General features: G+C 36.4%; 1 protein-coding gene across 1 annotated transcript in view; it reads right to left on the reverse strand.

Annotated features, from left to right (window-relative positions):
• Positions 1-326: 326 nt before the first annotated feature.
• LOC127948894 (ras GTPase-activating protein 3) overlaps positions 327-17,101 on the reverse strand; it is a 28,712-nt gene continuing 11,937 nt past the window's right edge. The window contains exons 4-23 of the mRNA XM_052545728.1: positions 16,822-16,916; positions 15,393-15,469; positions 14,242-14,322; positions 14,102-14,174; positions 12,679-12,752; positions 11,206-11,467; positions 10,947-11,095; positions 10,629-10,743; positions 9,924-9,998; positions 8,609-8,732; positions 6,734-6,840; positions 6,579-6,656; positions 5,635-5,712; positions 4,902-4,975; positions 4,475-4,581; positions 3,770-3,852; positions 3,123-3,331; positions 2,852-2,955; positions 2,531-2,714; positions 327-1,960 (exon numbers count right to left, since the gene is read on the reverse strand). Of these exons, the coding sequence (XP_052401688.1) occupies positions 1,885-1,960; positions 2,531-2,714; positions 2,852-2,955; positions 3,123-3,331; positions 3,770-3,852; positions 4,475-4,581; positions 4,902-4,975; positions 5,635-5,712; positions 6,579-6,656; positions 6,734-6,840; positions 8,609-8,732; positions 9,924-9,998; positions 10,629-10,743; positions 10,947-11,095; positions 11,206-11,467; positions 12,679-12,752; positions 14,102-14,174; positions 14,242-14,322; positions 15,393-15,469; positions 16,822-16,916 (2,225 nt within the window). The 3' untranslated portion in view covers positions 327-1,884. The remainder of the gene's footprint in view (positions 1,961-2,530; positions 2,715-2,851; positions 2,956-3,122; positions 3,332-3,769; positions 3,853-4,474; positions 4,582-4,901; positions 4,976-5,634; positions 5,713-6,578; positions 6,657-6,733; positions 6,841-8,608; positions 8,733-9,923; positions 9,999-10,628; positions 10,744-10,946; positions 11,096-11,205; positions 11,468-12,678; positions 12,753-14,101; positions 14,175-14,241; positions 14,323-15,392; positions 15,470-16,821; positions 16,917-17,101) is intronic.

A 17,101-nucleotide genomic window follows, 5' to 3' on the forward strand; every position in this document is an offset into this window, starting at 1 on the left:
ACATTGTAAAAACTTGCCCTCAATTAGTTGATCAGTAAAACCCATCCCTTAGGATGAAAAAATTACCTTGGTTTTACTATAAATAAAAGCAAAACACCATGTTTAATATAGTTTAACCATGATTTTTCAACTCTAGCCATAGTTTAACCGTGGCATTTGTAGTAAAACTGTGGTTGTACAAATGGTAATCAGTACGGTAACAGCCATGGTTCATTTCTGTAAGGGATTGACATCAAAAACAACAATATTGCATATTTTTTTCGGAAGTCATTTTGATCTCTTTTATGTTTGTGTTTTTGAGAAGAATAAAGACTCGGACTCGGATCTCTTTGCTATTGCCTTCATTTGGAGAAAGGAGAGACGTGTGTCTGGTTCAGTGGCTGGTCTGTACACACACTTCTGCTTCAGTAATTACAGATCAAACACACAATTACTCACAGCTCACATTATTGCATACTTCATACTGTGCGCTTCTGGTTTGATTTACTGTTCCCACAAAAACATTATTCTGCGATATAAAAATAAATAGTAATTCATTTGAGCAAGAAAACAGGGCTGTTTTAAAACATCTACGCACTGAAACATGCCTCACTGAGTTACGTACAGAAACACAAGAACTGTGTTAAAAATACAACACCGTACTAACAGAAGAATACAAGCGTGGAATCTCCAGCTCATGTTTCACCCCAAAATCTGAAGAAAATCTGATGATTCTCCCCATGAACAAGATGAAGCATCAGGGTTTTTTTTACTTTACTATAGAAGCTTGATTCAGCCACGGGATAAAGCAGTAAAAAAGTAAATTACTTTTTATTTCACAATTCTGAGAAAGTCAAAATTGCAAAAAAAATAAAAACAGATTGCAAGATAAAAACACAGAGGGGGGAGACATCAACTCAAGCCTGGGAAAAAAGTCTGAACTGTTGGATTAAAATACAAATACCTTTTACATTATTTTTAATGGTCTACCGTACATTACAGTAATTATTTTTTTTAAATAATGTGAATTTGGGGGTTAAATGTGTTTGACTTGAAAATGTATTAATGCTTGTACAATACATACAGATACATAACATTATTTTTCTTTATAGTATATAATGTTTTTTTTTATATAATTAATATCATATTAATTATTATTAGAAATATATTTAGTATTTTTCAATATTATATGATTTATCTATAATATGATTTAAGGGTGAAATCTGAGCAGGACATGATCTAAGACAGGTTTCATCAAATGCATCAAAATAATCACAACCGTATTAAACATCTCTGTAAAGTGTGATGTGATGAACTGGGAATTATTATTCATAATTAATCAATGAAACACACACATGAGCCCTCATTTCTGATTCTCACACACACACACACACACACACACACACACTGTAACCAGAGCAGGATATCAGTGAATTTACAGGAAGTGTGACATGAGAATGTATAAAAACACAAGTGTGATTCTGAACACAACTGGACCCACAAACCATCAGCGTCACCACATGCTGGACACGTCTGGGACGAGGACATCTGCATGCTGTAAGACACACATTTCCCACAATGCAGCGCTGCTTCTGCAGGCGTGACACCAATACTGGATGCGTGTGGACGGAGCTCTCACATCCACCAACCAAACGATTGTGGAGTCTGTCCCGTGGTCCAATACTCCGTTAATAAAACATCAACCGCTAGAGGACGTCTGCTCGTCTCCGAGCTTAAAAACATCAGCAAACGTCAAACCGTGCCGCGAGTCAGAGCTACATCGTCCACGGAGCTGCATGCCGGCTGCTGATTGGTTAAAACCGTATGAAAACACCAGAGGTTTAGCTTCCTGTCTGAGACGCGTCTGTTGCCGTGGAGACGGCGCGGTGTCTGCAGTGGGCGTGGTCAGATGGAGTAGGTGGAGCTTTCTGACTGCTGGCGGGTGTAGCACTGGAAGCTCTTATCACCGATTGGATGTTCCCTGTAAACACAATAACTTCTGTTTATAAACATTTAATAAAGTGAATCAGTCCGTCACAAGTACTGTTCCTTTAATCAAGTGTTATTTTAGGATTCTTTGTATACTATTATAGTACGCATTAATATTTTGACTTTGATTTTATTTAATATTTTCAGTTTTCAATTAAATTTTAGTTTATGTGCTTTTGCTCGTCATTGTTCTTATTTAAGTTTTAGTAATATTACATGCTTTTTTTTCATGTTTATTACCTTTTTAATCTTTCTATTTGCCTCAGTTTTTAGGGTGTAGCAATTTTCTTATGTTTTTGTCATTTCTATTAGATTTTTACCACTAGTTCTGTTTCTCTTTATTTGTATTTTAAGTTTTAGTCATATTATACCGTGTGCTTTTGTCATTTTTATTTCATTTAACTTTATTTCAGTGTTTCTGGCTATTTCTATTGACCTATTTCTATTCGTTATTTTATTCCAGTTTTACTTGTTTTATCGCACAGCTCTAATATGTTGAATGCAAGTTTAAGGCATGAGGATATTAAGATGAAACGATGTGCATTGGCTCTGTGGTACTCACTGGCTGCCGTACTTGGTGTTCCTGAACTTGTCTCGTTTGTACTGCGTGTGCTGCTGCTCCAGTGTCTGCACGGCTGAGATGACGAGTCTCAGGGTTTTATACGTCTCCTGCGGGTCATCGATCACAAACGTGGAGTATTCCTCCTGCTCGGGACCGTCGTACACAGACTTACTGCCACACGCCTCTGGATGGACAGAACAGATCATGTTATAATGTCCTCAACCGTGACAGTGCAGTGTCAATCACTTTGGATAGGTGTGTGTCACAGGCATGAGGGTTGATGTGTAGTGGTCACTCAGTAGTGTGTTCACTCTCACTCACCCTGCATCTTGACTAGTTTGGTCATGTATGTGCTGTAGAGCGAGAAGATCCGCTCCGTCTCTCGGTCTCCGTCTACATCCAGCTGGATGTTAGCAGGAAGTCCCCTGAAGCACAGAAACACAGACACAAACGTTTCTGCATTACACGTGCTCTAAAATAAAGCTTCATCTAATTACAACACGTGCACTTATTTGCATCCATAAATCGGCAGCACATGAATCTGAAGAACGCTGGTGAGGAGTGTAACAGTGGAAGTGTTGTGGAGACTCACCCCGTGCAGGGCGTGCAGCCCGGAGCCGTGTCCGCACACAGCTTGCAGCAGAGCCAGTGTCCGTTGAGGAACGCCGACGGGTGGTAGGTGCTCAGACGCTTGCGGTTACACTGACTGACTTTGGTCAGGATGTTGATCCAGTCGCGCGCCTCCACACAGTTATTGGCCTGGATGTAGAGCGCCCTCTCTGGCTGGATGACCTGGAACATCTGCAGGAGAAACCACAGTCATTGAGATCTACATATCAGCCGAAAGCTGAAGAAATCATCTCTCCGCTGATGTCTGGTTTGTTAGGATAGATCAATATTTGTCTGAGGTACAATTATTTTAAAATCTGGAATCTGAGGGAGCAAAAAATTCTAAATATTGAGGAAATCATCTTTAAAGTTGTTCAGATGAAGTTCTTAGCAATGCATATTACTAATCAAACATTACGTTTTTATATATTTATGGTAGGACGTTTACTAAATATCTTGATGGAACATGATCTTTACTTAATATCCTAATGATTTTTGTCATAAAAGAGAAATGTATAATTGTGACTCATACAGTGTATTGTTGTCTATTTCTACAGATATACGTCTGTGACACTGATGACTCTTCTGTGCTGCAGGACACTGATGTGAATCTGAAGTGGTTTCTCTTACGTTCTTCATTTTGAAGGACTCTTCCTCGAGTCTCTCTACAGCCAGGATGTTCTCAATAGGGATGCTGCACAGAGGGCCTTCTCCTGGACACAACCACAGACACACATCAGCACTGCTGACCACACACACACATCAACATCAACAACAACACAACGCTTGATTGATTCTTGTATACCACTGTTTTCTGCTCAGTCTTTGTCTCTGGTGTCCACTACACCTTTTTAAAAATCACTTTGACCTATAAATGACTGTTTTCATGATTTTTTATGTCTTTGGGATCGATAATACTTTTTCATGTTTTCATGTTAAAAATTATGAAATATTATTCTAATGTAAATCATCTGCTTTCTGTGTGAATCTGTGTTAAAGTGTAATGTATTTCTGTGATGCTCCGCTGTATTTTCAGCATCATTCCTCCAGTCTTCAGTGTCACATGATCTGATAAATATTTTTTATATCTTACTGACCCGAAATGTTTCAAATGAACTGTATATTTTCCATTATTTATATTTCTATTATCATTTTAAAAATACATATATTTTTATTTTTTATTTGAACAATGAATGCATCAACGAGAATCATCGTTTTTTACAGTAGTCACCAGCTCAAATGTTATTCTGATCTGTATTAGAGCTGATGTTGATGATGAATAGCAGACGCCTCACACACCTGTAGCCAGAGTTTGGGACAAACCTTCTGCGTTACCTTTGGTTCTGTGGTAGGTGAACTCGTGGTTGGTCAGCCGGAACCATCTCTTCTTGAAGTTCTTCAGACCGAAGCGGTTTCTCCCTTGAGCTCGTTTGATCATGAATCTGGAAGGTCAGAGGAGAACCAGACTGAACAGAAGCACTACACTATTACTGTGCTTGTGTTTGATACACTGCTAAAGGGAGAGACCAGCTGGAACGTCAGGAGAACAACCGAGACACTGAGGAGGCTACAGCAGGGGTCAGGAGGTCAAGGGTCAAAGGTCACAGCGGCAGCTTACCTGCCAGAGCCTTTGGCATCAAACCTCTTAATAAGGAGTTTAAGGCTCCTGCGTCCAGCAGAGAAACACACACACACACACACACACATGCTGATTGGTCTGGCACTAACACAGTGAGCTGTGAGGTGTGTGAGCGTCTCTCACCCTTCCTTCAGCATGATGGGCGTCTCGATGCTCTTCTGATCCCAGCGGGCCGAGGATGAGATCAGATCCAGGAACTGCGACACACACACACACACACACACCACATATATTCAAGAAACAGATAAAAACACATCTCTTCCATCTGAGCGTGACCCTCTAACACTGGTCTCTGAGCAACACAGCGGTGTTTAGTTTCTGAATGAATCGTGTTTGGAACGAATCATGTGAATCAATGATTCAAAGATCCATTCATAAAGAGAGTCATTTAGTTCACTCCTGAATGAATCGTCAGTTTGAACTGACTTTCTAGTTTAGTGTATCATTTCATAAAAATAATAATTATAATAATAAAAATAAATAATAATTTCAGCACCCTCATGTGTTTCAAACCTTTCTTTTGTGGAACATAAAATAATATATTTTGAAGACTGTTGGTAACAAAGCTGACTTACACTCTACAAACAAAAAATACTGAGATGTTTCTCGAATTACCTTCTTTTATGTTCCATAGTTTATGTTTTAGCCTAGATGTTTATTTGATGTTGAATCAAACAAAATATTTATTTCCAAAGCTACAGTTTGTAATGTCTACTGGATACTTTCTCATTTAACACAAAAATAGCTTTAAATAATCTTTTCTGGGTATTTTCACAGTCAAATTTATTTTGCAATTAATTAGATTAACAATTTGAGACTGATTGATAACCCTAATACATATATGACAGCCACTCACGTTCTTCACTGCATCTGCGTACTTCTGCTCGTTGAAGTAGTCGTAGAACGCAGCCATGTAGGACTCTTTGAAATTGGCCTGTTAGAGAGAGACGAGAGCTTTCATCAGAATATCAGTCCACATGTCATCATCACTACATTTTGATGAGTTAAGAATAAAAATAAACAAACAGACATTAAATCTACAAATGTATTCTTTTGTGCAAAAATGTGTCTTTCTGTTGAAGTCAATACCTGCTTTTAAAAATAATGGTTTGTTTTTGGTCATTTAAATCAAGCTGATAAAATGAAATATAAATATTACATTAAATATTCAACAAAATATACTGTATTTTTAACCAAATTATAATAATAATAATAATTGTTGCCTTTGCAACAAACTAAAATACAATAAGTTAAAGTAAAAATGAAAGAAAAATTAAATAATTAAAAATCTATATACAGTAAAAATCCCAAAAACTACTAAATGACAAAAGCACATAAAAATATAAAAAATTGACATATTAAACATATTAAAAAAAGCAACATGTCAAAAGCACAAAATACAATGATTAAAACTGAAGTTATATCTATCTAAAAAATGAATAGAAATAGCACATTAAAAAAATGACTAAAACTGGAAGAAAAATGTATTGAAGCTTCATAAAAATATATGAAAAAATTGTCAGAAACACATAATAAAACTACTAAAATATAAAATAAAACAGAAAATATAAAAATAAGTAATTCAAATATTAATTAATATTATAATAGAATATAAACACTGGATTTTATTTCAGAAGGTGACATCATAGTCCAGATAAAGGACAATTTATCTTACATTTACAATGTTTTATTATGATACTATGAATTATTATTATACATGCTTTATATTACACAATCTCACAAACAGTGTAGCCCGTCAGGATTTGTAACAGTAAATAGCTATTAATAATGTTCACTTACAGATTTGGACTTGGCCAGGCTTCCCAGAGTTTGGATGGTTTTGGAGATGAGTGTGAGCGTCCGAGACGTGTACGGATCCTTTACAGAGACAAAAATGATCAGAATAACACATGGGGTTAAATATTAGATGGACAAGAGAGAGGAGCGGTACACACCGGGTGATGCGGACGCAGGTGGAAGAGGTTCGGAGAGAGGATGGCAGGAGCAAAGAAACGGAGGAAGATGAAACTGCTGACAGCTGTGTACCGCACATCCGGGTCAACTGCAGAAACACACACACACATCATCATCATCATCATCATCATCATCTCCATCATCATCATAATCACCACCATTATCACCATCATCATCATCGTCACCAACATCTTCACCATCATCTTCATCATCACCACCATCATCACACCACCATTATCATCGTCATCATCATCACCACCATCATCATCTCCATCATCGTCATTTTCATCATAATCACAACCATCATCGTCATCATCACCACCATTATCTTCACCGTCATCTTCATCACCATCATCATCACCACCATCTTCATCATCTCCATCGTCATCATTTTCATCATCATAATCACCATCATCATCATCATCACCACCATTATCACCATCATCATCACCAACATCTTCACCGTCATCTTCATCATCATCATCGCCATCTTCATCATCATCACCACCATAATCTTCACTGTCATCTTCATCATCATCACCATCATCATTTTCATCATCATCACCACCATCATCTTCATCACCATCAATTTCATCATCATCACCATCATCATCAACTCCATCATCATCATTAGCATCACCATCACCACCATCGTCATCATCTCCATCATCGTCATTTTCATAATCATAATCACCACCATCATCATCATCATCATCACCATCATCATCACCAACATCATTAGCACCATCATCATCACCACCATCATCTTCACTATCATCACCATCATCATCACTGCCATCTTCATCATCATCACCATCATTTTCATCACCATCACCATCATTTTCATCATCATCACCATCATCATCAACTCCATCATCGTTAGCATCACCATCACCATCACCATCGTCATCATCACCAGCATCTTCATCTTCAAAGTCATATTCATCACCATCATCATCATCATCACCACCATCATCTTCATCTTCACCATTTTCGTCATCACCATCATCTTCATCATCACCACCACCATCATCATCTTCATCACAGATCTCTTCATCACTAAAGCCTATGGACTAAAACAAACCAATCCGGGTCCCTGCAGTGTTCACTTGCGATCTGAAGGTGGCAGTATAACACTGACAAAATTTAATTCATGGTCTTGAAAGCAACTTAAAAAATGTATAACTTACTTAGAAATTATAAATTCTGCTTTAGCATTGAAGTTGAAATACTAAAATAATTCAAATTAATTAATCTATACAGAAATATTTAAATAATAATAATAAAAATACATGACAAATAACAATATAACCAAAACCTAAACTAACAGTTTATTTGAGCTTTACATAATTGTTATTGTTAACTTAAACTAAATGAAAAATAATAAAACAAAATTTGAAACAAACTGAAATACAATGAGTTGATGTACTAAAATTACTAAAACGTAAACCAAAAATTTTAATGACAAATGAAAACTATATACAAAAAAATGAATTCAAAATATAAATAATATTAACACTACTGAAAGATTTCTAGTGTTTTCCAGCATCTATTTTTCAATAATGTTTAATTCCATTTCAAGTTCATTTAAAGAAGCCATAGGTGACAGGGTCAAAGAAAATCAATGATGAGAAAAATAATTATTATTCAGGTTCACTGGGTTTCAAAAAGAAGTGGACTGAGACCGAAAAACGACTAAAATGAACCAAAAGAGCTCTGAATCTGCTTCTGTGTTCATGTCCAGTGTGAATGCAAACAAGGCGCTTCTTCCCTCGCGTCAGGTTTGTGTCACTGAAGAGTTTTCAGAGTAACTGTGTGTAGTTTTAATGCTCTTTTCTGCTGCTGTGAGTGTTTACCCTGGAAGCGTGACGCCGCAGACTCTCTCAGCGAGAAGAAGATGTCACACATGACCGTCGGGCAGCTCACACCCGAGCTGGTGATCACATTAAAGATCCGGTCCACGTACTGATGCAGGTTCTCCTGAGGAGACACACACACACACACACACACACACATATAATAGTGTCCCTGCAGCACAGAAGCAGTCATCAGTATCACAGATATATTTGTAGAAATAGACAACAATACACTGTATGAGTCACTATTATACATTTCTCTTTTATGCCAAAAATCATTAGGATATTAAGTAAAGATCATGTTCCATGAAGATATTCTGTAAATCTCCTACCGTGAATATATAAAAACTTAATTTTTGATTAGTAATATGCATTGCTAAGAACTTCATTTGAAAAAAAGATGATTTTCGCAATATTAGATTTTTTTGCTCCCTCAGATTCTTCAAATATTCTTCAAATTGTGAGATTTATACTTTCTTATACAACTACGAGCAACAGCACAAATAAATATAATAGAGTAAAGATACAAAAACTAAACAGTGATTTTCAGGTTTTTGTTTAGGGAGGCCCTTATGAAACAAAAATATATTGCAGTATATTGGAAAATATCATGTAATATATTAGCCATATATTCTTATATATATTTATTTTTTCCAATATATTGCAATATATTGAAAGCTGCAATCATTTGTATATTTTGCAATATATTATATTATATATGTATGATCAATATATTATTAAATGTATTCAAATATATAAAATATTAGAAAATAAAAAGGGAAAATAATATATTACAATATATCACAATATATTTTAAGAAATATATTGGTAAATATATTTTCCTTTCGTAAGGGGGTCTAGCATTAGTTTTTAGGTACAGAAATTAAATGAATGAAAACTGAAGTAATCAAATGTAAAACAGTATCTTATATGTGAATGTATACATTAAAGATTGTTCTTTATTAAAGTTACAAAAGCTTTTTAATCAAGAGCAGTGAGTGATTTCTGTGTTGTTGCTGTTCGATTAATATAGAGACTGTCACTTTAAGAGATACTTTGATACTGATACTGATTTTTTCAGCGAACCATGCTATCTCTAATAAATAATACTAAAATAACGCTGGGTTATATCTCAGGAAGTGACATCATAACAGTCCAGACAGAGGACAGTTTCTTTTACAGTGTTTATTAATATTTTGTTATATTTGCTTTGTTTTATTATAGATATAATAGCAATTATTCTTGGTAATGTTGTAATCGAAGTGTAAAAAAAATATATATATATATATATATATATATATATATTTAGACTCACCCTATTGGTGTCCAAGTTCTCGGACTCCTTCAGCTTGACCGGGTCGATCTCACAGGGTTTGTGGTCCGTGCAGATCTACATACAAACCACACCAGAAACTCAGATTTGGGTTATTTTTGGTGGCTGATAAATAGACAGTCTGACAGAGAGCAGCAGGTTTATTTATGTTACTGTCTCTTTAAGACCTCATGGATCTGATACATTGTTACACAGGGCTCTACCTTTCTTTTCTTTAAAAAAAATTATTTTAATCAGTAATCAAACATGTGCCCTCCTAAAACAAGGTGATTTACAGGGGCCTTTGCTTTTTACAATTAAAATGGTGTTTATTAAAAGTATGTCATTTTTCAAGTCAAATTCAATAATGCATAGTTATGAGCTTTTTTAAATTTCTAATTCAAAATAATATAATAAGAAGTAGAATAAAACCATTTGAAATTAGGCTCAGAGCTGGCATGAGTCATATTGAGATTAATGTTTTAAATATACAGTTGTGAATATAGACATATTAAATGATTTAAACAACTGAAATGATACGTTAAAAAATGAAACTAAATCCGCCAGCAGGTGGCAGCAAGTCACTGATTTTAAAACTGAATCATTCGTTCAACTGATTCGTTCAAACGGCTGATTCATTCAGGTCTTTATGAACGTCTAACTGAATCACTGACTCATTAAACAGCGCTGGTGACGAACGAGTCTCACCTCATCGATGATGGGTTTGAGCGTGACGCGCAGGTAATGCATCCCCGCCAGCTTCATGGTCTCATCGATGCATTTGGACGTCAGCGAGTTTCCCCGGAAAATGGTGTTGGGATCCCTGCAGGCGCGGGAGCAAGGTGAATTCTGAACCAGCTTTGGGTAAGTTACATTCTTGTAATTCTAATTTGATTACACTACTCATTAATGCATTTAAAAAGTAATCAAATGACTAAATAGGTTCTACATGCATTTAGATGTAGCGCATCACATTACAGGGTTATCAGGAGAAGTAGTAATCCAGTAACCCTGGTGTGAACTCACTGCGTGCGGCTGATCTCGGCGTGGGCGATGGCGCTGAGGAAAGGCACGATTTTGCCGTAGTGCAGGAAAAGTCGCACCAAAGGAACGGCCGCCTCCTGCTTCTCACGACACACCTCGCCCAAGATATGAGCTGCGGACGCCGAGACGGGCTGCGACACAAACACACCCCAATCAACACCACGAGAGAGAGATCTCGACGGATCTATAACGTGACCCTGGAGCACACAGGACAGACTGATACTAGGTCTTCATCACTGACCTGGAGGTGTGCCGACTGCAGCAGCAGGTCTCGGAGGGGGTTATAATGCTCCGTGGGGAACACATGGTCCTCCGTGTAGATGATGTTGAGTCGTAACGAGCCCAACTCATCAGCCTTCACTGATTTATTGCCGTTATTTCTGGGCTGTAGGAAGTACCATGCGTCGTGAACCCCTGACTGTCCCATCATCTTCAGCGGCACACGCACCTCTCCCAGAAACTCATCTCCGAACTTCAGATTGCTGGCGTTCCACAGATCCACCCTGAAGACACAGGTCACCATTACTAGCACCAGTGCTGCTCAGGGAAACTACAGCTATTACAAATCATCTGGGTCATTGGAATTAAAATATAACGCTTTTATTAGGTTTTTATGTACAAAAATGTAAAATTGAATTTTTTTTTTTTTTTTTTACAAAATAGGTTTAATCTGAAGTATCAAAATTATACAGTGAAATAAAAATGAGCTAAATTTTAAATAATTAGAAAAAAATAATAATAAAAATTACAAACCCACATAACATAATTACTAAAACTAAAATATAAAAAGCTAATTCAAAATATACAATATAATATAAATTAATGCTAAAATAGCAAAAACTTAATTTAGATAATTGCCAAGGCAACATTATTTTCATTTACTTTAACTGAAACTAGAATAAAAATGAAAACTATATAGACAAATAAAAAAAGAATTGCACAAATATATAGAACTTTATAAAAAAAAACGAAATCATTCAAACTTTAAGTTAAAATTAAATAAAATTGAAGATAATTCAAAATATACAATAGTACACAGGTTATTATAGTTAACTAAAACTAAAACATTAAAAAAACTTTTTTTTTAAATGCACTGAAATAACTATTAAAATATATATAAAAATAATAAAAATTTTAATTTTTTACATTATGTACTAAAGTAACTAAAACTGAAATAAATATAAATAACAACTACAGTATAAAAACATAAAATAACTAAAATCACTTTAAATAAAATTTAAATTATATGTAATAGTATCCAAATTATATTTTAAATAGCACTGTTAATGGCACAAATGTCCTTTCCGTCTGAGTTTGAGATGAGCAAGACGTTCTCACTGAGTACAGATTGCACAACATCTCAGATCACGAAAGGAAATTAGACGGTGCCAGACTCGATCCCTGCTGTTCTCCTCCTTCACGACGATCTGATGTGACACACACTCACTCTGCATGTTCTCATGCGTCTGACAGTGATTACAAACATCACTCGTTAGTCAGCGTCACATCAGACTCATGATGCGCAGAGACGCTGAAATAAACTACTGAGAGTGTTGAAATACCTTACGAGTGCGACTAGCAAACAGACCATAATGCACCATGTTTGTTTGTGGGAAGTTTATAGAAATACAGTCAGTTATTTCATCCGGTGAGAGTAAACACAGGCTGCTTCTGAGAATCTCTCACACACACACACACACACACACACACTCACTTGAGCCCGAGCTTATCCACGTCGTCTTCTTCCACGTCAAACTGGCGTTTGGTGTAGCTCGGAGGTTTGGTCACCTGTGAGAAATGAATGGGAAAAACTATTAGCATTTTTTTAAATTTGTTCAATAAAAATCAGTAAATGCAGATCATTCATAAAATGAAATAGCTTTTTTATTAATGCTCACGCAATAATAGTTTATTTTCCGTTTTATTGTCTCTTTTATTTCAGTTTTACGTTTTCATTATCAAAGTCAACTTGTATGCAAATTTGATGTTGATTAGGGGGCGGGGCTTATTGTTCAAGACATACAGTGGCCCGTTCCCACCACATTTCAGTTAAAAATATATATGATTCTCTAAGTTATAAAAATGAGAAACGCTCTCGTATGTACGACTAAATATCTCATAATAATGACTTCTCTCATATCAGTGAGAGGCTATTTAAATCAGAAACAGAAAGTAGCAGCTGCATTGTTTACAGTGTTATAGTGACCAGTTGATGGGGAAATCATTCTTAAAATGCATTAAAAATTCTGAATAATTTGTAATAAATAATTATTCTCTGTATTCTGAAGTGCCCATGATATCAATATCATGATATATCGCATTACCTAACACTGGCACATGTCTAATGGGTTAATAAACTATAAAAGGAAAAACTGAGTTTCTGCTTAAAAGCTTTACGTGTACTTGTTTGATGACCATGTTTGTATCAGTGATATTTTACCATTGATATACTGTTATAGTTTTATTATATTTTCAATTAGTTTCTATTTTGACATTTTCTGTTTTTATTTGCATTTTAGTTCAAGTGTAAAAAAAGTTTTTGTCATTATTATTTGTTTAGATTTTTTTTTTTTTTTTTACATATGTGTATATAGTTTATTTTTATTACAGTTTTAGTTATTTTTAGTGCTGTCAAAATTAATGTCAATTTTTTATGTTAGGTGGGATTAAGAAAAAAAACATTATTTATTTTTTATCTTATGACAGCACTAGTTATTTTACATCACCAAGTTAAACTAAATTAAAATAAGAAATGTTTCCTTGGCAATTATCAGAAATTAAAAAATATATATATTTCAGTTAACTTTTTTATTTTTGTAACAAAATAGTATTTTATGGTTTTGATTTAAGTTTCAGTTTCAGTTTTAGGTAACTATAAAACCCCTAGTAAATATTTAATTAGGTTAACATGTATATTGATAAACTTTTACATTCATTTAATGACGATAAATAACTATTTACATGTTTACTGCTGCATTATGGGTACTGTATTTTACAAATGCTGATACTTAAATATTGAAAATAACATCATGCATGCGATACATCTGTATTGGAGTTGATGGAGAGACATTCATGCTGCAAGTTTCATTTTCATTAGAAATATAATTTAAGCTTTTCATTTGACAAAGAGCTCCTACCTCAAAAAAGAAGACCTCGTCGAACTGAGGATTGTTGTTTTTCCGTTTGACCTTCGTCTTCTTGGCTTCTGACCTGTGAAAGATGTATTTGTGTTATACTGATTTAATCTTCACTTCTTAACTCTCAGGATTGATCTCACCTGGAGGGGCCGAATAGCGAGACGACAGCATACGGATCGCACTGGTTATTCACTATCGGCAGATCCTGACACTCCAGAACCCTGCGCAAGGAAAACACACAACTCTATTTATGATCACCAGCACTCACAGACTTGATCAATAAACATCAAAACATTGTATATACACTACCAGTCAAACCTTTTTGAACAGTACCATTTTTAGTGTTTTTAAAGAAGTCTCTTCTGTTCACCAAGCCTGCATTTATTTGATCCAAAGTACAACACAAACAATAAAATTGTGAAATATTTTTACTATTTAAAACAGTTGATTTCTGTGTGAATCTGTGTTAAAGCAGCAAACTTTTCAAAATTTTTCGTTACACTCTTGTGTGATGTGTTCGTGCAGCGGTGCCTGGCTGTGAGTGTGATGCTGATGAATGAACACCATCCGATGCTTCCAGGACACTTCCTGTGTGTTCAGCTTGTTTATATAATGCTGCGTCTGGTCATAGAGCCGTCCGTAAAACACCAGCACTGACTGAGATCTACAACATGTGCTCCAGTGTCTGAACTCAATATACTGGAGTTGTGGTTTTGGATGAGCGAGGTATTAATCAGTATCGGTATCGGTGCATCCCTAATTACATTCATTCCAGAATTCCAGCTAATAAAAATATGTTGTAAGAATGTGTTTGTTTCAGTTTTGGACAGTGAGGGTCGTCCTTCAAACAACAAATAACAAGCGTGTATTAGTTTACTGCTGAAGGTCAGGTTTAAAGCAGAAGAAAGGCAGCTATTAGACTGTCAGCAGGATGAAAGCCTCTTCAAAGCATCACCGCTAAAAATACTGGAGCTGCAGAGTGTGGTTTATACTCCATTAAACACAAATGCAACAACAATGACTGTTTCCAAACATGTTTCCAAACACTCATCAGTCATTGGTCAGATGGTCAGAAGGTCCCGCCCCCAAACTCAAAAGACTGGTTAATTCCAAAGCGTTTTTTGTGACTTTTACCATTAAATAGCCTTTATATATATATATATAAGGTAACTTGATGACAAACGTCACATGTACATGAAGAAACGCCTGTTGTACATGCACTAATCTTTCAAGATCTGAGCTCTGATTGGCTGACGGGCGGCTGAGCAGGACTGGTGTTTGGCTGCCTCACCGTGTGGCCAGCTTGTGGCAGACGACTCCGCTGTCTGTGATGAGCTCACTGAGACGCAGCTCCAGGTGAACCTTTCCCTGCAGAGGAGAGAGAGAGAGAGTGAGAGAGAGAGAGAGAGAGAGAGAGAGAGAGAGAGAGAGAGAGAGGGAGATAGAGAGAGAGAGAGAGAGAGAGAGAGAGACTGTAAGCCATGGTTTGTTTTGGATGATGGGTTTTCCCTCACGGTAATGTCATAGCTTCCACATGCTCTCAACGCAAAAGCCTATTCGCACTCGTGATTCTTTAGCTCCGCCCACACGCCACGCCTCCAGCCACTCGTGTTTTTCCGGGAAAATTGGTACAGACTATCTTTCTCTTATGAATATAATAAAACTAAAAGACTTTTTGGATTTATGAAGGATGCAGTACTACTCTATAGGTACTCAAGATTAACAGGAGATTTAGTGAAAACGAGCATTTCACCCCCCCTTTAAGTCTTAATTTTGAATTCAAGTGTTTCATAATTTGAATCTGATTGTTTTGATATGAATCATCCACTGAAATCCAAAAAAGATAAATTATCAAATGAGATCTTTCATTAGTAAAATATTATATTCACTGAATTACCGAAAATAAACATTAAAACTTTTTTTTTTTTTTTTTTTTTAAATACGAAGTTGTTTTAATATAATGTTATAGATATATATGGTTACTGTGACATAAAATATACTTTGGTGACAGCACTCAGCTCTTCCTCAGTGACACTTTCTTCAAGTAGAAACAAAGTTTCTCTGTCTGACTTCAGCTGACATCATCAATATGCAAATGAGCCTTGTGAAGATGGGCTTTTCTTCCTCACACACAGAACAACAATGAGCGCTCTATGGACCGAGACTCTGGCTCTTCATTACAAACACATGCTTCCTCTCTCAGCTCTGGATGAATGCGTCTGTGTTTCTGAGGATCCGGAGCATACAGCTGTTTCTGCACAGCATTGATGTGAGACGACGAGACGATGCACTGAACGTGATCTGTGATCCTACAGGACAGAGTTCTGATCTAAACATGCTCCTCATGAATCCTGGGGCTCCATCAGCGGTCATGTGACCCTGGAGGATGTGAGGCGTTCAAGAGTTCAAGGTGACAACGATTCACTCGTGTTTGTGCTCAACACACACTGGATTTGTTTTGAAATCCCCAGACCCAAACGCCAGCACACACACACACACACACACACACACACACACACACACATGTGTATTATAATTGATCTTTTTACACGCTTTAACATCTATTCTATCTTTCCTTCTATTCTACGTGCACTGCAGTACATCAGACTTTTCCCAGCACATCATGCACATCATTGCTCTTTTGTTAGTTTGGATTGCTTCGATCATCCTCAATTGAAAGATAAAAGCGTCTGTGTAAGTGTAACTGTGTGAACACATACCTGCACCTCTGAGTCTGCACACACCGGCTGCAGCGGGAACCAGTGGTCTTTACCGTGGTATTTCTGCAGGTCTTCCTTCTTCACAGCCACTTTACCTGCACAGACAACACTGATCACAGATCAGCTCTCAAACCTCCTGCTCCAGTATCTTCCAGACCTGAAGCTGCATTAATCGTCAATGAATCAGAACAATCTGGTTGGTCAAGCTGCGTGATTAAATGCAGGAACTCTACTGTGATTGGACGAAAACTAGGTGTTTCGGTGTACGCTGGCTTTTCAT

The sequence above is a fragment of the Carassius gibelio genome, chromosome B1 (assembly GCF_023724105.1).
Source record: "Carassius gibelio isolate Cgi1373 ecotype wild population from Czech Republic chromosome B1, carGib1.2-hapl.c, whole genome shotgun sequence".
NCBI lineage: Eukaryota > Metazoa > Chordata > Actinopteri > Cypriniformes > Cyprinidae > Carassius > Carassius gibelio.